Source organism: Lepisosteus oculatus, chromosome 6 (assembly GCF_040954835.1).
Source record: "Lepisosteus oculatus isolate fLepOcu1 chromosome 6, fLepOcu1.hap2, whole genome shotgun sequence".
NCBI lineage: Eukaryota > Metazoa > Chordata > Actinopteri > Semionotiformes > Lepisosteidae > Lepisosteus > Lepisosteus oculatus.
The window spans coordinates 51,870,838-51,891,062 of NC_090701.1; the positions used below are offsets into that span (position 1 = coordinate 51,870,838).

Genomic DNA, 20,225 nt, shown 5'->3' on the forward strand with positions numbered 1-20,225 from the left:
GATGCAGAGACTTGGAAAATACTTTAGTATATATAGCCATTTAATGGGCTGTTATTGAAATTACTGAAATTAACATGTAACTGTAAACATATATAATAGTATGCGTAATACATTTTATTGTAACAGTGCTGAAGTTTTTTTCATCATGCTGGTGGTTTAAAATGGTCTTTTCCTCAAAAGTGTAACTCACAATACTTACATGTGATATAATTGAACAATACATTTTGTGGACATTTCTAATTTGATCAAGGGATGTATTCTACCTATTTTTCTGTGCTTCTAGTTAAAATGAGATTTTGAGATATATCCCAATTTGAACACATGATCTTCTCGGGAGAAGAAAAAATAATAGCAAAATTTAAAAGTAAAACAACATAATACTTCTTGTCTAAGTCAACCCAGTCACCTCAAGAATCTACAGTGAAATATGAACCAGAATGCATAGGTGTAAACTATACAGAAGTGCATTTACAACTCAGAACTGAGACCGTCTGTACTAAATCCTGAAATTCCTGAATTTTGAAGGCCTCCTTTATATAAAACAACACAAACTTACTATTATTTTATTAAAAGACGGCTTTCTTAACAGCAGGATGTGAAGTAGTGAAGCACATTTGAGACACTCTTACAGTAGTTATCTTGAAAATCGTGACCATGAAAAGCAGCCAGGGAAATTATTCTTGTTCAGTTACTTTTGTCTCTTTGAAGACAATCTGCGCCTGTCCTGGAATTGGCCCAAAGGACTTCAAAATACTTTCTATAACCATCCATTTAATTTTCACTTTTCCTTGTATTCACTATAGGCCATCTTTTGAAAATCACTGGTACAATAACCAATTTCATGTTTTCTTTTATGGGCATGATTCTGGATTTTAATGAGCCTCAGGAGAACTGATATTCTTTCCACTGGCAAACACTTTATTATCATTGTTTGTAGTGAAATTGAATATAAAATATATAAATTGGATGTATTTTAAAATCCTGAAGTGGAAGAGGTTGTTGCTTTATTTGAATGATTTTGGCAACACAATGGCTGAAAATGGATTGATATAAAGAAGATTATTGAGCCTCCAGTGCAAGAATGACTTATGACGTCTTCCATATGTTTTGGAATGGATCAAGCTGCATAGCCATGCTGCTTACTGTGGTGTCTTTCAAGAAACAGCTGAATGAGATATTTTGATCAATTAAATACTCACTACCAATTGGAAGATCAGGGCCCAATGCCCACCCCCTAATTTGTAACCTTTCTTAAGTTCATAGATCAGAAGCACGAATCAATGGTGTCTGCTAATTATAGCCTAGCCTATAATCAGCAGGTGTGAGCCTGGTCAATACATGGATGGGAGACCCCCTGGGGAAAACTAAGGTTGCTGCTGGAAGAAGTGTTAGTGGGGCCAGCAGGGGGCGCTCACCCTGCAGTCTGCGTGGGTCCGAATGCCCCAGTATAGTGATGGGGATACTGTAAAAAAGGCGCCGTCCTTCGGATGAAACATAACACTGAGGTCCTGACTCTCTGTAGTCATTAAAACTCCCAGGGCATTTCTCAAAAAGAGTAGGGCCACATTTTTCCCTGGCCCTTACCAATCATGGCCTGCTAATAATCTATGAACTGGCTTCATCATTTTGTTCTCCTCCCAACTGAGAGCTGATGTCTGGTGAGATTGCATCATCCAGGTGTGGGTTACACATTAGTGGTAGTGATGAGGAGTCCCCATTACCTGTAAAGTGTGGAGTGTCTAGAAAAGCACTACATACTGTAAGTGTTAGAAATTAGAAGAGAAAGAAAATCACCACATTTAAGGAAGAACATAGTGGAAACTAAAATAAACTACAGTTTAGAGAAGACAAACAATTATACAAAAGTTCCTCTTTGTAGGAAACATGAATTAGTAGTTTCTAAACTATGGCAATGCAGTCTCATTCTGGTTTCATAATACTGAACTGTAGTAAATGGTTTTTCTCTTCTTCGATGTTCTTTAGATTTTGATTATGCTACTGTATGTTTTGCACTTCATTGCACTGTACAACAGTATATTTGCAATTAATTGTAAATAGACACTTGTAATTGTGAGATATTAACATTTTGTTCAGATGTTAACGTAAAAGCCAAGTAAGAGCACAGAAACATTAAACCTTTTCTAAAGGTGTTAGAAAAATAACAAATATGCAAATTTCAAACACATTTTTATACAAAACTTATATATACTGCTCCAGGGTGTACCCTGTCTTGCGCTTGTTGCTTTCTGGGTAGGGTCTGGCTTCCCATGACATCGTGTGGTATAAAGCGGTTTGGCAAATGACATGACATTTAAACAATAGGCCACATATGTACAGGTATCATATACTGTATATACTGTACCTGTAATAAAAGACTGTGATGTGCTTAATGTGATGCATGGTAATCTGGCCTGAATGCTACAGCTTGGTCTTAGCTGCTTATGGAGAGGTCAGATATAGAGAGGTTGAAAAGGGCTCTCAACCAGTAATTGCCTCTGACTGGGATGTGCATGTGGCTGCAGAGTATCAGCAAGCCTTCTCCCTTATTAATGGCCTCAGTCATTCACTCCTGAAGAGCTTTCAGTTGTACGGAGCTTTTGAAACACTTTTAACACACTGTCACCTCTTTCCCTCGTTATTAGATCTTTAATTCAGGAAAAAATTTTCTAGTGGAGTGAAAACACAAGTTAATGTGACTGTGTTTCCTTTCAGATTCTTGAAGCTTTAGCTAAGAGTGATGACCAGTTTGTCCAGACCTGTGGGAGGCTGAGCTCCATCAATGATGGGATCCCAGAAGACCTCCAGGCCAGCTTTGCTGTCATGTGCAATGAAAGAATTGAGCACATCAACAGGAGAATAACCAACTATAGAAAGGTAATGGAGGAGAGGGCTTTTGTAAAAAAGGAGTGTGCTGCACCTGAAGTAAAAAATCACATTAGGAGACATCTGCTTCCAAAATGTTTTTACCATTTCAGAACATAGAAGCTTTTAAGCAAAACTATATACTAAATATGTGATTGTCAGGCATTTAAAATAGGTGTTTGATTAAAAAAAATGTTCCTCCACAGAACGTCAGAGCACGTCAGAGTTGGGGTCAATGGATTGTACACGATTATACACATTTTCAAACTTACAGTGCACGTCATTCATAAAAGTGTAATTTAATGTAAATTCTTTTAGAAATCTAGAATCGCCAGTTTTTTGCGTTAGACCCACTCTGTTTTGGAATCACCAACTGTGTGTCTTTCATGTCTCGGCTCCCAGCTATGAATCCCGTGACTGCGCAGGGTGCACAGGGGTCAATAAGGAAGTGTAGGCAGGCATCTCTCTTCCTCTCACCTTCGAGCCACACCTGTCAAACAGAGGCTCACAGCTGATCCTCACTGAATGCCTGCAATACCCCTGGGGGCTGCAGGGAGCGCTGTACCTCAATCAGCTGAGGAAGCCCTGCTGACTAATTTCATCATGCTCTCACCAGAGCTCAGGCAATTAGTCTGCCACTACTTGGGGAATCGCTTTCACAATTGAACCAGGTTCGAACCCGTGTTCATAGGGCTCAGTGTTTTGCTTGGCCAAGCCACTTTAAAGGTCGAGAAACACCCCCATGTAACATTTTTGGGTGGAATTAATTTTATGAACCCTTTCTGAACAAAAACAACAATCATTTTATTAGAACTTTTGTGTCTGGTTTACACACTGTGAGCTATGCAATCTAAGTTACATAATGTATCAACTCTTTTACTGGATGTAGCTGAAAGCAATTTGAACGGCCAGTTCTTTAGTGTATTTGTATATGTTTTATCCTTGCTTGAAAAATGTGGTAGACTGTAGAAATGGAAGGCTTACAGTCTGTTAGGACTGTGAGCCCCATTGTTGCAGTGAGACTTGGAATGTGGTGAGACAGAGTTTATTCCCAGCACATCCTGCTGTTGTAGACCAGCTGAATCCCCTCAGCTGTTTTCCACATACAACAAAACTGCCAGAAATAGAAATGCTACAAAGAATAAAGAAAATACTGAGCTGTCAGTACAGATGAAAAGCAAAGATAAAAGGATGTTTTGTGAATCTTGCATTAATTACAAAACCTTGTTTTGGGGAAAAAACACTTCATAAAACTATTAAAACAACTGGATTCAGTTAAGGAAAAGTATACAATTGATAACAAAAAAGAAAAAAATGATGAGATAGAAAATAAATAAGAAAGGCCAAAAGAGAGAAAGGCATATTGCAATGAACTTAAGAACATAAGGCCATTTGCTGATTTAGCCTGTTTATCCCAACAGAATCTAAAATTAGTAAGTTGTTTCAGCACTATACAGTAACAGGAAAACAACCATTAAGTAAAATGTATATACAGTAGTATGACACAATAACTGGAAACCTCTAAATAATGAAAGGGAAGTGGCTTGTATACCAAATTAATATTTTACTCAGGTGTGCACTTAAGAAGGAGTCAAAACATGTCTCAGGCAGTAGAAGAACAAATTTCTGTTTTAGTAATTATTAGCAGAGAAGAACAGATGTATGTAGAGTACTAGAATCTCTCAAGATAAATTAATCACCAGGGTACAATGGTATACTACCAATTGTACTAAAGGTAACAACATATTATTCTTAAATAATTACACAGCTCTTGCAACTGATTATTATAGACCAATTATTCCTCGTTCTTTAACATACTGTATAAGGATTACCTGTATGGAAAAACGTTCCCAGAGAACAGTCAGCGTGGATTAAGAAAAGATGCCCTAGTAATTTGTTAAGACATCTGTGAATGAATAACAGCAGTAATGAACACATAGATAATGTGGTGTATTTCGATTTTCAGAAGGGTTGTGCTGAATTTCATCATAAAAGATAAATACTCAAATTACTGGAAGTAGGCAACTGGGGAAATGAGTGTGTTTGGACTAAGAGCAGAAAACAGATAGTTAAGATAAGGGGAGAATGCTGGAAGTGTAAAATTCTAAAAAAAATCGAGTTTGCAGAAAGGACTGTAATTCAATGGTCAACAAACATTTTAGAAGCACCAGATGAAAAAATATTCATATTAAATTCAGGTTTGAGCAAACACCTGATAGATGATGCATAACGCAGGGAATGATGTGCTGACACAACATACTGTATATACAGTAGTACATCTGCTAGGCAATGAAAAGCAACTAGTGTGTTTGGCTATATTTTGATAAAAGTGATAAAAAATTTTACAGGCACGGGCATTTGTGGCATTGTAGATGATTAAGAAGAACTGCTCTTGTCTTTAGTTTTCCCGAGTGCTGAAGAACCGAGCCTGGCCAACCTTCAAGCAGGCCAAGACCAAGGTTTCCCCTCTGCACAGCAGTGACTTCTGCCCCACCAACTGCCATATCAATGTGATGGAGGTGTCTTATCCCAAAACCACCACCTCCCTGGGAAGTGCCTTTGGTGTCCAGCTGGATAACCGGAAAAACTCCACGCTAGAGAAAGTGATCAAGAATGCAGAACAAGGTGAGAAGGGCAAGATTCTCTATGGCAACAAGAGAAACTGTCTTGGTCATCAGTGCTATGCCTTTGGCTCATAGGTTTTCAGACAATGAGAAGCCACTTGATGTCCTTGATGCTGTTCCTGCTTGTCACTCTTTTGATTGGCACTTTGGTTGGCAAAAGCCTAAACAACTATCCTTACAGTATGTGGCCCACCCATACAGTTTGTTTTCTTCTGTAACTGCAGTATGATTGACATTGTCTTCAAAAGCCATTACAATAAAAACAGGAAAAAGAACTGTTAAATAAATAGAAATGAGGACTGCCGTTTCCGTAGTTAGGATGAGGGGGATATCAAGTTCAGAGTGGTTTCACAGGTGCTTGTGCGCAGGTGTTTGGTGTATGAAGAATATGCACCAGTTTTGCCATAAACTGAAGTTATAAGAGCTCATAAAAACCGTGCAGTTAACACCTGTGTCTGTACCACTGATTGTGTTCATTCAACATTGAACTCATGTCTAACAATATATTTTTCTTGTGTGTTGAATTCACTAAGACATTTGATTAATTCTACTGATAGGCTCCTTGAGAGCTACCAAAGTCTATATTGGTATTGATTTAATTGCACTGCCATGTTTATTTATTGTGCTCCCAACTTACTACAGTAAGAACATTATACCGTATTTCCCTTACTGCCAGTTTAGACATGAAGTTCACAGATAATGCCTGTCATTTGTCATTTCATTTGTCCTTGATGGGGAAAGCGTGATTTCTACAGGGACAGGACACAGCAGCTGTGTCACAGCATGGTGCGTTCATGAAGGTGCTGCTCCAGGCTGCTGTTCAGAACTGTCAGAACACTGAGCTCCTCTGGTTTGATTTGTAGGGAGTCGAAAGCTTTCAGGACTATAAAATTAACTCCCCTGTAATGAAAAAAAAGGAAGCATGTTTGAATGTACAGTACCCTGCTACTATACCACTGGCATGTGGAACCTTGTTTCCTGTAAATTTAACAGGAAGCCGCCCAACCCAAAGGCCAAAGCAAGCTTCACTCTGGAACACATAAATCGTGTGATCTACAGGGATTTTGTTATGTCATAATCTTATTAGTTTTTAAACGCTCGTAAAATTAACTCCTGTATCTGTTAAACAACTTTTTACACACTTCCACTATTTCCATATTTTTTACGTATATTTTTTACGTTTTTATCTTATTAAAATAGAAATCAATACATTAGAGTTCATTCATCCAGTTCTTCAGTAAAGGCCCATATCCATATTTTGGCTGGAAAATTTGCTGTACACTGTATAATAGAGTGTTGTAACTTTTTTGTGGTAGTCATTTATCGGACAGCATACATTGTTTAGTTATTCTGTTTTTCACATATACAGTACAGTAGATTAGTTGAATTACTATATTCTTATCACATGCCGTTTTCTGGACCAATGTTTTAAATAAATTACATTTTGAACATACTGTATAACTTGCAGAATTCGAATATTGTTACAGAATGCTGTTGTGTCATTGGTGTGCGTTTTTTTCTTTCTTTCCATTTTCCATTAGTAGTGTATTAGCAATGCAATTAAATAGATTAAATTAAATTAAAACAGTAGTGCTTCAATGTGGCGTTCTCTGCATGAAGAGGTATTTTGCAGTCAGTGCTCATAAATGCAGTATCACGATGTTGCTGTGGTGCATTTAGTATGCAGACATAAAAATATGTAAAAACAAAAAAAAAGCATTGACACACAAGGCATTTGCATTGTGTAAGATCGTGTTTTCCATCTTCACAGGTTAGCAATGTTTTCTCATTGAAAAGCAATAATTATTGTAAAATAAGACAATGTCATGTCATGATAATGCAATAATACTGCAAGTAGTGCTTCCATGCTAATTAGCTTCCATACTTATGCATTCATTGTTAAAATGATTTTGACAACCAAAGTCAAAGCTTTCTATATTTTTTCAACATAGATAATCAAGGTGTAATTGTGGCAACTGTAGTTCGATATTTTAGGACAAGCAAAACCATCATTACTCCCAGGAGACCACTGGACTTTTGACATACTGTGAAGTGCTGTCATCACCACTCAAAGGGTTAACATCTCATCATCATCACATCTCTTTCAATAACCGTTTATCCAGATCAGAGTCACGGTGGCCTGGAGCCTACTCCAGAAAGCACTGAGCATAAGGCAGAATTCTCTGCACCCTGGGTGGGATGCCAGTCCATCGCAGGGCACACACAGACTCAGTTGTACACACCAGAGCCATTTGTACAGAAGGAAACCAGAGCACCCAGGGGAGACCCATGAGAACAGAGGGAGAACATACAAACCATATGCCGATAGCACCCCAGGAACTGAACCCAGAGCCTCAGTGCTGTGAGACAGCAAGATTAACAACTGCGCCACTGTGCTGCATGGTTTATAAGAAACGCCTTTCTAAAATAAGTGGAAATGTTTATATTGATTAGAAACATTTTAAAGAACATCTGACTCATAATAATAATATAAATAGTTAATCTTTAAGTGAAAATGAAGTGAATCCCAAAAATATTAGACAATATTATTACTGTTATGAATGTACATTGAAAAGAAAAGTAACTGCTGTTTTTGGGTTACATGATTAATGATTGGATCAAAATTTCTGATTCTATGTTGCCTAAGCTTCTAATTTCATATGTATTCTTTCTTTTTACAACTGTATATACTGTATGGACACAAACGGAAGTCATTTTGGATAGAACCCATCAGCCAAATAAATCCATGTAAATGTGTTATCACGAAGAGAAAAAAAACTCAAGTGTATCAAATAATTATGCCGGGAGAAGAAACGGTCTAGAAAATGTACCAGAATGACTTAAAATAGCAGTTTTCTAATTAACATATGGCGTATTAAATATGAATAGCAACATTTATTTAGGTAAATATGCAAACTGCTACTGCAGGACCAGGGGCCCGATTTATTTCTGATTGCAAACTGGGCGAATTAGCCATCTGATTAATTGTCTATGGACTGAGTGGTTTGCCCACAGGGAAAGTGATATTCAAATCAGTATGCTCTGTGAAAGGCGTTAAGGGTCCCTGGTGGTACTACTCATGCTTGCACAGTCAAAGCTGAAGCTGGCCTGCCGCATAACATGTCATGTCATGTATTGTGTTGAACAGGGAAGTTAAACCCCATGGTTTACATCCAGCACACCATCACCACCATGGCCGCCCCCTCTGGTCACAGCCTGGGGCGGGCAGAGGGTCACGGCCTGCGCTTCCTGCTACGAGAGGAGGACCTGGTCACCCTGGACGCCTACCAGAAGCTGCTCAGCAAGCTGCAGACTGTGGTGAAGGAGATGGAGTGCTATGCCTGTCAGATACACGAGTGAGTAGCTGATCAGACGTTTAGACATTTTACTGTACAGTATATCAGCGGGCTCCACAACCGACCCTGCTGCATATTTCAGGATCTACAGAGGTGCTCCTCCTTCCCTGGGCCTTAAGAGCCCTAGCCAAGCACAGTTTGTGGGAAACTCAAGCTCCTCAATGTCAAAAGAATTGGAAGTATTGCAGTTACAGTAGAGTAATTAAGAACTTACAATTAAGAAATTACAATCTGTTTTGAAGACTTTCTAAGCAAGTCCTTCCCATTTTGACAGTACAAGTGAACTGCAGATAAACATTAATGGCACCTATTTACTTTGGAAGTCATGTATGGCATGTGTTTCACTAAGCAGGGGATATACTGTTGTGGGCACAAAAAGTATCTCACTGCAACACCTGAGGCTGAGGTCTGAAGCAGGTTTAAGTGTGATGAAATGTGCCAAGATTTCACTCAGTCAGTTCAAGCCTTCCCCAGTCTGCAATGAACTAAGTTGTGAGAATAAAATGGCAATAATCAGGTCATTGAACATGAGCTGCTTGCTCACGGTGCCATGTTTCACCAAACCCTCGATAACCTGCTGTGAGAAATGTATCTACAGCTACTAGTCAGGTGCAAATCGGAAGCAGCTTTGGCTGTTCAGGAAACCTACAAAGTTTCAATTCAATTGGGAGAGCAGTTCCCCAGAGGCCCTTTTAGATGTGAGAACAAAATGTCAGATTTGTAGCTATCTTGGTATGATGCACATAAACCACAGTGTGACATTTGTTAATGGTTTGGACACTATCATGTTACTGATCACATTTGGAGTTAATAGGCCAAGTAGTTGTAAATAGAGGTTTAGAAGTTAGTGTTACGGGCCATATATCAACAATGAAAAAAACAATGGCAGTTTGGCTGCTATCTTGGTTTACACAAGGAGCTCCTTTTTACATTCATCCTGTTAGTACTAGTATACTACCTATAAATTGGCAAACACTTTTGAACAAATTGCATGATGGGCACATTTACAATTTCACAATACAATGTTTATTGGTTAACTGTCAACAGAACTTCTGCTTCACAGCCAGGTATAGAAATAAAAGGTACTGTATGTGATGTGCATACCCAACCTTTTTTATCAAGCAGTGTTTATACCATACTGAGAAATTCTGGTACCTGAGAAAAATTAAAATAAATATGGAAGAGCAGATATTAATATCTGGTTTTGTGTTATACACAAATGCATCATCACATATGCCACGTCTTGAAATTTTCCTTTAGTGTTCCACATGTGAGTTTTCCCTTTGATTTATGTATCGTTGCTCTTATACTTCTCCTGTGTGGATTTCTTGCTCAATAATGTCTAAATACAGAGGCGTGCAGAGGAAAGAGTGACATTTAATGTGCTTTGATCCAGGGGTGGTATATATCCTGTTCTACTTTGATTGTCAGTCACTACTTAAAGTTGCAGCAGATGATACCATAACCTCAGGCTATGCTTTTAAAATTATTTTTGAGCTGGCAAAACCATTGGCAAAATAATTTAAACATTGAGACATCAGCATATATTTTGTGATGTGCCAGAGGTTAAAAGGATTTTTCTGTGACGACATAATTTTCCTTCTTTATTTTGTGCCGAATGTGGACAGAAAGGGATTTTCTTTCTTGTGAAAGGGATGAAGGAATTCCTGGTTTACGTTGGTTTGTTTGGCATTTTTTTATCCTTACATTTAAAATTATAGTGGTTGCATTGTCTGACTTCTGTGTGCGTTTTCGGTGTCTTTAACAAAACATTGTTATATTAGATTATTCTAGAACTTCTGTGTAGCTTAACACCTTATTTAAAAATCAAATTATCAGTGAAAACCCTGACATTACTAGTGTAGTGATCCAACTTATAGTACCTCACAAAATGTGTTCACTTCCTTAGGATGATGATGCATTTTATTATATTTACAAATGATATACAGATTACACATTTTTTACAAAATGAATATTTTTTATCACAATTTGAATCCTTGAACTTTTATCAAAAGCCAGCAAACACTGTAATGAAAAAATCCTAAATGAAAATATTATATAAAGCCTTACAACACATTTTATAGAGTATTGTGCACAGTAATTTCCGCCATCACATCTTCAAATTTGTGAGATCACTACAAATGTCCTTAAGATGGCATAGGAGTCATATGGGTTTAATATTTTATTAACAAATAAACACTTGTTATGTTATTGTAGATATTATTTTTACTGGTTTACATTTGCTCTGCCACCTGTTCAACTGTATTTCTGTGTCCTGGCAACATCTTTGGCTGTGTTTATTTCTGCAGAGGGCCTCATTGTTGCAGAGCACATTCCCGCTGCGCAGGACAACAGGGTACTTAATAGGAGGTTGCTGGTTTGAGGGGCTCCTAGCACAAAAGGGAAGAAAATGAAAAGGGTGTACAGTCACACAGGCTTGCAGCACACAATGTGCATTATTTGAATTTTTACTTTTATTCTCAGATTTATTTAATTCAGCTTATTAGAAAAATTCATTAGTATGATTTCAGTGATCATAATTTATTGGGTGTTAATAGTTCTTAAATATTTGGCTAGGATGCTGGGGTTACACCTCTACTCTTTTTGAGAGACACCCTGAGATTTTTAATGACCACAGTCAGGACCTCTGTTTTACATCTCATCCGAAGGACGGTGCCTTTTTACAGTATAGTGTCCCCCATCACAATACTGGGGCATTAGGACCCACATGGAGCACAGGGTGAGCACCCCCTGCTGGCCCCACTAACACCTCTTTCAGCAGCAGCCTTAGTTTTTCCCAGGAGGTCTCCCATCCAGGTACTGACCAGGCTCACACCTGCTGAGCTTCAGTGGGCTGCCAGTAGTGAGTTGCAAAGTGATATGACTGCTGGCTGTTTTAGACTAAATAGCCTATTGTAGATACAGTACACTGATCTTTTTGTGATTACATCTAATGCAAAATTGATATACGTCTATTGTAAGGGTGCTTTGTAATGAGTGGTAAGCTGTTGTATTGATACATTACTATTCAGATAAATTTCTCTGTAGTGGTTTGATTGACACACCAGACTTTTTAAAAGATGCTGAGCAAGCTATTCAGATTTAACTGTGAATTTCATAGGGCTTTACACATACCATAGGAATATAGTAGTGCAAGTAAGACACATGTTCTGTGTTTAAATGGTAAAGATTTGTTGCCCTCACAGTAATAATGCATGAGTCACATAAGCAAACCCGAAAAATATTTTGTTGTGTGTCATCCTTATATTTTAATACTTTAGTGGTTGTGCAAAATGTGTTTTTTACAGACTTTTGCTTATTCTTCATTTGGAAACGTTGTCAATGCTAATGGGAGTATACAGTGCAGAGTGATCCTGCCTGAGATACTTCTCCAGTGAAATAAGTAAAATGTGGGAAAAGAGCTTGAATATTCAAGTGCAGCTGGGACAATAAATGTGAGATACGGTACATCAGACAACCTGTGAATTGATAGGAATGTTAACCTGCAAATGTAGCTGGCATCCTTTTCCCCTAGTGTACTACTGTTGAATCATCGAAACACTGAGTTGATATCGTGTTCCAGTTAGACAATTGACGGCTCATTGTGACCTTTCTGGGTTGAATCCATGTTTTTCTTGATTGCTAAGGAAAGAACTTTCATCTGGTTTGTGATTACATGTTGGTGAAACTGAACTGTTCCAGCTCCGAGTCCGCACTCAGTTCAACCCAAAGTAATCAAAGCTTCTTAAGTGCCTGCCCTGGAGTGTAACTGGTGTTGCCCTTGAGAACAATCAATAGTCCCCTCTCTGAAGGCCTCGCTGTGCCCACCGCTGAATTCTCTAGGCACCAGCGATGGCTTCATTGTCCTTCAGATGTTCGAAGAATGCTGACAGCAGCAGTTCACACCAATGTTAAAAAGCAATAAACATGCACGGTAATCCATAAGATCGTGGTACCGAGAGTGGCATTCTGCCGATTAGGTTTTCCAAGGCTTTCATTCATTTTCTTTCTGTGACGAGTGTACAAGGTGAAGATGAACATTAATTCGAAGACAACCCAGGAGTGCTATTGATCTTCAGAGTGCTGACTGAGAGCCTCTGGGGGGATCCTGGCTGCAATTGTTACTATTTGAAGGATTTTTATTTGAATTAGGTTTTATGACAGTGAAAAGAATCTCGACAAACTGGTCACTTTTTGTTACGTGTTAACGCAGTTTGTTGTTATGAGTATAGACTGAAGCTCTGGCATCTTACAGTACATAAGTGGTTGGGGCCTTTTCTCTGCTCCCTCCTGAGTGTTCATTTGAGAAGATATTACAGTACTTGTCACTTTGTCAGTCTTTTGTTTTGCTCTTTTACACAGACATTTACAGCACGCTGTGCTACATGTTTTATTTGTAATTCGTTTCTGCTAATGAGACTAGATGACATATTCCATATGTGACAAGGAATCCACCCTAGCACCAAGTACTGTATGCCAGCTGTGGCGTTTTCCTTGCAGACTGTCTCAGGCTCTCAGCTGCTGATGCCAGATGACTGTTGTTGCTTGTCTTTTGAGCCCATGTGTTTTGGAGCTATTGGGACTGTTAATCTGATCACACCTCTCTTCGAACTGGGATCGTGAGGCGGCTAGCTGCTCTTTGACCACCCAGGATGCTTCGATTAGCATGCTTTTCAAGTGTCAGAGTCGACATTAACATATTTTCTTCTACAGTTAATCCCTTTGAAAATGTGGGTTCCCAGCTTCATTCTGTGTTAATTGCCCGAAGTGGTTATTACAGAGCTGCAAATGCTTTTTCAAATCTCATGAATCTGCTTCACATGGTAAAATGACTTATGAAGAACCTTGCAACACGCTGATGGGGTGTAAAGAGATTTCATTATTCTTATAAAAGGATGTGATTGTTTAAAATGACAGAATGGTGTTATTTGTACATTCTTACAGTTGCCACCGTAGAGTCTACAGAGATACTACAGTGGCCTCAGTCTCTCTAAATATAGGGTATCGAAATTCTACCAGGATCTTAGAAAATTGCTTATTAAAATGCAGTGAAGATGCATTTAAAATATGTTGAAAATACATATGTCGTCTTTTTAAAATCGAAAAATTATGTTCTAATTCTGTATGTTAAAAGAAATTACTAGTGATGTTAGATGATACAACAAATGGCAGCAAAATGCTGTGGGATCATTTTCTTTATGATAAGCAGTGGTGTAGCTGAGATTTGGGGGTGGCAGGGATACCTACTGTATGATGGTGCCATTTTTAAGATGTACTATTAAAACACATAATACACTTGATTGTTTGTCTACATTTGTCCACCAAAATGCAAGTATAATTAGGAGTGACAGAACAAAAAATGATATCAAAGGATTGTCAATTAGCCTATTATGGTTCAACCATAGTCTCAGTTGTCTATCCATGTCCATATTACCCAATGATGCGTAACTCACATCTATAAACAGTAAATCAGACTAAAACACCATGAGTACAACTATCAGAATTTAGCATCTTAATATCAGTCCACATTTATCACTGTCTGTTCATTGCTGATGTTGAACCTGACCTTCTCACTGTCTCGTACCTGCTGAACTGACATCCCCTGCCTTCTCCTGAGCTGTGTGCGATGTCATCATATCCCCGAGCCACATCTCATGCATCTTTCACTTCATTGCCTGGGAACAATATCTGCTGCATATTTGCCAACACTTAAAAATGTGCAGTATAGGCTATATGTACAGTACACTCTTAAAAAACTTTTAAGATGTGTCAGAATTGTCTCCAAATTTAGGTTTTTTTTTGGTTGGTAAGTTGAAGACAATATGGGATTTTACAGTAGGTAATGCCTAAAATGGAGTGGCAGCTGGGGTGGTAGGTACTGTGGCTTTTACTAAGTCCCTGGTGGTAAGGTGCAATTAGAACAGTCCACTCAACGGTGGGTTTGGGTGACTGATCACTGATATTTCTAGTTTTTAAAATGATGTGTTATTATTGAATGTTTTATGCTGAAAATTGATTCTCAGAACAATGTTATAAATCTCCATTTAACCTTAAGCAGGGATCAATATCATACCTTATAACATTTTTCTTCATCAATACGGAAAAAGAGTCTATTTCATGCAGCAGTTGAGTAAGTTGCATCTGAGCCTGGGGCTGAATCACAGACTTGTAAACATACTGAAAATAATAATTACTTTTTATTGCAACCAGAAGTGCCACCTGTTTATTTAGTAGGTTTCAGATGTATAAAGATTATTGCAACCTAGAATATAGAGCATCTGTTTTGAATATGTGAACACTTCATTAAATTAATTTCCCCAATATAAACTTTCAGTTTTTGTTCACTTTTACTGCTTAACCTTATTATAACCTTTATGCTTAACCACATTACAGTGCAGTGTGTTTTGTCAGGTACACTCTGTACAGTTAATAACAAAGACTTTAGAGTAAAATGCAAACACAGACCAGACATACTTTAGATTTGTACTTATTTTAAATTGTATTTATAATTTGATGCACTGAGTAAAATGAACATATACAGAGCTTATGATAAAGTCTACAACCCTCTCCAAATTAACTTATTGTGTGGCCTAAAATCACAACACATTAAATATAAATTTATTTGAGCTTTATTTACACATTGTATCACACAGTCTCCAAGTGAAAAACAAATGCTCAGGCATTCTAAAAAGTCAATACAAATGAAAGCCTAGAAAAATGGATTGGATAAGTGTACACACCCTTGAGTTAATTCTTGGTGGAAGCATCTATTGCTTGAATTACAGCCATAGTTCTGTTTGGGTAGGCCTGTTCCAACGTACTGTAGAACACCTACATTTGGCAGTGTTTGCCCATTCCTCCTTACAGAGCTGTGCAAGCAAACTGACTGAGCTTGAACAGCTCTATATGTTATTAGGGTTTTCAGAACGTCATTAGTTTCCCATGTGCCTCAGACACAAAATGGCTGCACATCACTTTAATAAGAACTGAATCTCAGTTTGGGGGGGGAGGGTTCTATGAATCCATTATTACTTGTAAAGTACTTTTGGATCTTTCAAGATGTAAACTGCTAATTTAAATAGTGTATACTGTATACAGTAGGGTCGTGACATCTGTGACTTTAACATTCGTGAATTCGCTCTTCAGCGATTTGGTCTGGCCAATGGCCAATTCTCCTTAGTTGGTTGTGTTGCAGGGGAGCCTGGAGATGAAACTGTGAGTTATTAAAGGAGTTACTTGGGAACGGACCACCCTGATGTTCTGATACCTTCCCAACCCAATGCTCATCCAAATGAAGGCACGCCTAGTGATAGTAACAGTGGAAATCTCCTTGTTCTGTCGCACTTGTTTGGCCAGTCCGCCAAATACTGTCTTCTTTGTTACCAGCGGGCTGACATATCTAAGATGAATCCTTTGTCAAAGCGATGATCCATGAGATTTTGTCGCATTGTCAGAAAGACTTCTGAGAGTCTTGAGAAGCGTGGAAAATCTCTCCTGATAATCATAGTGTGGTAGTTTAGGTACTATCTTAGCTTGCAAAACCAATAATACCTAACATCTCCACGTAAACAGGTTATACTGTTTTACCCCCCCAGGAAATGCTCCCCTGTGACAGCTGGGAGCAAATAAGGTGAAGTACCTGGTTAATAATGTGGGAGTAGAAGTTGCTGAGTCATTCATTTGCTGGTTTATCCCATGTCGTTTCGAATGCCGAGTCCATTTTTCTGTTCCTCTCTTGCAGCCTCCTCTCCTCCATCACCCACCCCCCAGCGACAGAGGCGAAGACGCCGGAGGCCTACATCACCGCTGACGCCGAGGGCGAGAAGGGCGAGCGCAATGGCAAGAAGGTCTGCTTCAACGTGGCCGGGGACGAGCAGGAGGACTCGGGTCACGACACCATCAGCAACCGAGACTCATATAGGTAACCCTGCAGCCACGCCCTGTCTGCACAAGATATAATCATACTAATTCTACTGCTAATACTACTTCTCCTACTTCTAATAATAATTCATTACACTTCACTCGTATAGCATTTTTTTGGCCACTCCACTCAAAGCGCTTTACAGGTAATGGGGACTCCCCTCCACCATCACCAATGTGCAGCCCCACCTGGATGATGCGACGGCAGCCATAGTGCGCCAGTACACTCCCCACACACCAGCTATCAGTGGGGAGGAGAGCAGAGTGATGAAGCCCGTTCATAGACGGGGATTATTAGGAGGCTATGACTGTTAAAGGCCAGGGGTGGTTTTGGCCAGGACGCCAGGGTTACACCCCTTTTCTTTTAAAATCATGCAGTGGGTCTATGCCCAATCAGCTGGAAATATGCAGTTTGTATATATTATACTGGCCTGGTAAACATTCAAATAGATTTGTTTCTTCCAGTCTATGTGGAAGTGGGATTTCTTCTGTTGTACCCCCTTCACTCCCCCCAAAAATCAATCTTTTCATATTTCAATCAATCTTTTTCATATTTCTATGCCTTTTTAAAAGCATCTTTAGCTGTTTCAAGAAATAGCCTTGTCTTATTCATGTACTCACTAGCTCAGGGCAAAGCTCAGGATAAAAATGAATCAGACAAGTGAAGTTCTCTGTTTGTCTGACACAATGCAAGCTCCACAGTGCCTGACAGGAGAGGTAGAGGTGATTGGAGCCGTACCACATCTCTCACTGACATCACAGGATGCCTTTAGAGTCCTTGGTATTTTTCAGATAATGTCTCATTCAAGAAAGTCAGGTATAAAAATAGACCTTTGAGACATTTCTTGATTCAATAATGCACAAAGTTTTACAGAAAGACCTGCACATGTGAAAAACACGAGTGTGTGCTTTTACACATTTAGTAAATTAATTTGTAATACAGCTGATTACTCTGTGGTTTGACTGCAGTAGCATAAACATTTACAGTATTAACTGTACTGCAGCAAGGTGGGGGAAATCACAGAATATCAGAATGTGTTTTTTTCTTCCTTCATTGCAGTGACTGTAACAGTAACAGGAACTCAATAGCCTCCTTCACTAGCATCTGCAGCAGCCACTGCAGCTCATACGTCCACAGTGATGAGATGGACTCAGGTAAAGCCCTCCTAATGAAGCCCTCTGTGGGCAAAATGGACCCAGTGGTCCAGTTGTGAAGAGAGACACCCTGCAGGATGATTTTCAGAGCTTCTTTGTTCCTGAGTCAGATGTTGTCCACGTTTCCTAAACCCTTACATGTGCCACTCAATACAGGCATAGAAAACAAATTTTTATTTGAAAATTTAATGAAAGCAGAGTTACTTGAAGTTGATGTGAAGTTTGAAAATGAGTTGCGTTGGTATAAAAGGCTTTGAAAGTCATCCAGTCAGTGTTCTTGCATGCTGAGTGTTTATTACACTAGAGAGGAGCTTCTATTCTCGGCTCTGATTTATTAGACTGTTCTTATTAAATGTTTGAGAAGAACCAGGGTAAGGTGTCAGTGAAAATCTTTCTGGCTTAACTACCGCTCTTCTAAAGTATTTCACTTTTTTAAATATCCCATTGATTATTGTAAAGAGTATGTATGCTGAATTTAGAACAGTTTTATTTAAAATAAAATATTACATTATTTCCTTCATTCGGTGGGTTTCTCAGTGTTTATCTTTTAAATAGTGAAACCTCGTGTGCCTCATAAAAAACATAAACTGGTTACAAATGAGAAACCACTCTGTCCATTTAGTCAGTTTAGTAGTAAGTTGATCCAAGTATCTCTTCCAGCCATTTCTTGAAGGAAGCCAGCTTCAACAACACTTTGTGTAATTAAGTGCATCCTGTTCCTTGTTTCAAATGAACTTTTAACTCCGTTTCCACTTGTACCATATGATTCTTGATTCGCTGTTCATTTTGATAATATTAAGGGATAGTACACTTTGTGTAATTTAACATTTCCATAAACTGTTATTTCTATTTTGATTTGCAGTTATAATGACGGTGGTGTCATCATTTATTAAATTTTGTGTAGGTTCATTATCTAGAAGTCTGTTAATAGCACAGACAATACCAGCTCAATCGGACATTAAGATTGAATATTTAAGGGTGCAGTGACACAATAACTGAGCTCTGATCTTACCAGATAGCCAAATGCCCCATTTACTGTATCACTGGAAAAAAATTGTTTTGATTATCAAATGTAAACTCCAACCCTGAGGTTGCATAACAGTTGCGTAATCCCTGCTAATACAGTATATTAAATACACAGAATAAAAAATATCACAAAATAAAGTGCAGTACCAACTATAGCGAAGGACAATAAACCAGAACCTTCCAGAACATTACTGTACATCACAGTGGTATTTCATCAATAACACTATCCCACTCTGATATCATGACAGCCAGTGCTGGGAGCAACTGAGCTGTGAATCTTTCTAAAAGTATGTTGCCATTAAAATAGCTGGGAAAATAGAGCAACTCCAACCCTTTAAAATCTTAGATGAGCTTATTGAGTGTGGCTTTGGATGCTGAAGTAGTGTCTTGTTAGTTAACCAACTAAATGACTCTTTAAGGTGCTGTCTTGATCATTGTGTACCTAAAAACTTGTTTGTTCTCCATTTTCTAAAAGGAGATGAGTTGCCGGTCAACGTATGGATTTCTCATGACAAACAAAAGAAATTACATGGATTTCTAGAACATCTCTTTAGCCAGGTACAGTATGTGTATCATTGAGTGTTTTCATTAAGAATATAGTAGTTATAAGCCATTATTTTTTTATAATGGAATACAATTAAAACATACTGACAGACACATTCCTCAAGTTTCATACTTTAAATATTTAACATTTAAATTGTAAATATGTTGCAGTTGTGGTACCTCTTTTGCATTTAAGAATGCCCCAAACCTAGCCTCAATATCATTTTAAGATAAAACCATTAAATTAATTGTATTTTTTATTATTTGCCTGAAATAGTAAGATATTGTGAAATATCCAAAGTGATATATTTTTTTTTATCTCAAGCCAAAATCTGTTAGATTATTCTAAATACCTTTTACCTCTGTTTCTATGATGACTAGAGACCTAAAATGTTCTATTTCAATTTTAGATAAACTTTTATTAGAAACAGAAAGAAGGAATATTTTAAATGGTGTCTAATCGTTTCATGCTCTCTAAGTCCTGGGGCCCATAAATATTTGCTTTGAAAACATTTAACAAGGACATTTTTCAATTGTGAATAAAATATTTAACCATAACATGCTGCTAAATGTTTTTGGTCATCTTCAAATGTTTGCTATGTTTCTAGCTTTGACCTAGATTAATTTTTAAAATGTGATTGATTATTGTATTTTAAAATTTGTCGCATTTGTAAACAATTTCAGCATGATCTAAAGATTGAAAATCAATCTGTTTCAGCCCCAAATTGTGTTTATTTAA

The 20,225-nt window shown here is 38.1% G+C and overlaps 1 protein-coding gene across 1 annotated transcript in view; it reads left to right on the forward strand.

Moving 5' to 3' along the window:
- Positions 1–20,225, forward strand: part of prex2 (phosphatidylinositol-3,4,5-trisphosphate-dependent Rac exchange factor 2) — a 171,372-nt gene that overhangs the window by 101,942 nt on the left and 49,205 nt on the right. Inside the window, exons 23-28 of the mRNA XM_006633898.3 lie at positions 2,713–2,874; positions 5,265–5,487; positions 8,635–8,842; positions 16,584–16,763; positions 17,823–17,917; positions 19,419–19,501. Of these exons, the coding sequence (XP_006633961.2) occupies positions 2,713–2,874; positions 5,265–5,487; positions 8,635–8,842; positions 16,584–16,763; positions 17,823–17,917; positions 19,419–19,501 (951 nt within the window). The remainder of the gene's footprint in view (positions 1–2,712; positions 2,875–5,264; positions 5,488–8,634; positions 8,843–16,583; positions 16,764–17,822; positions 17,918–19,418; positions 19,502–20,225) is intronic.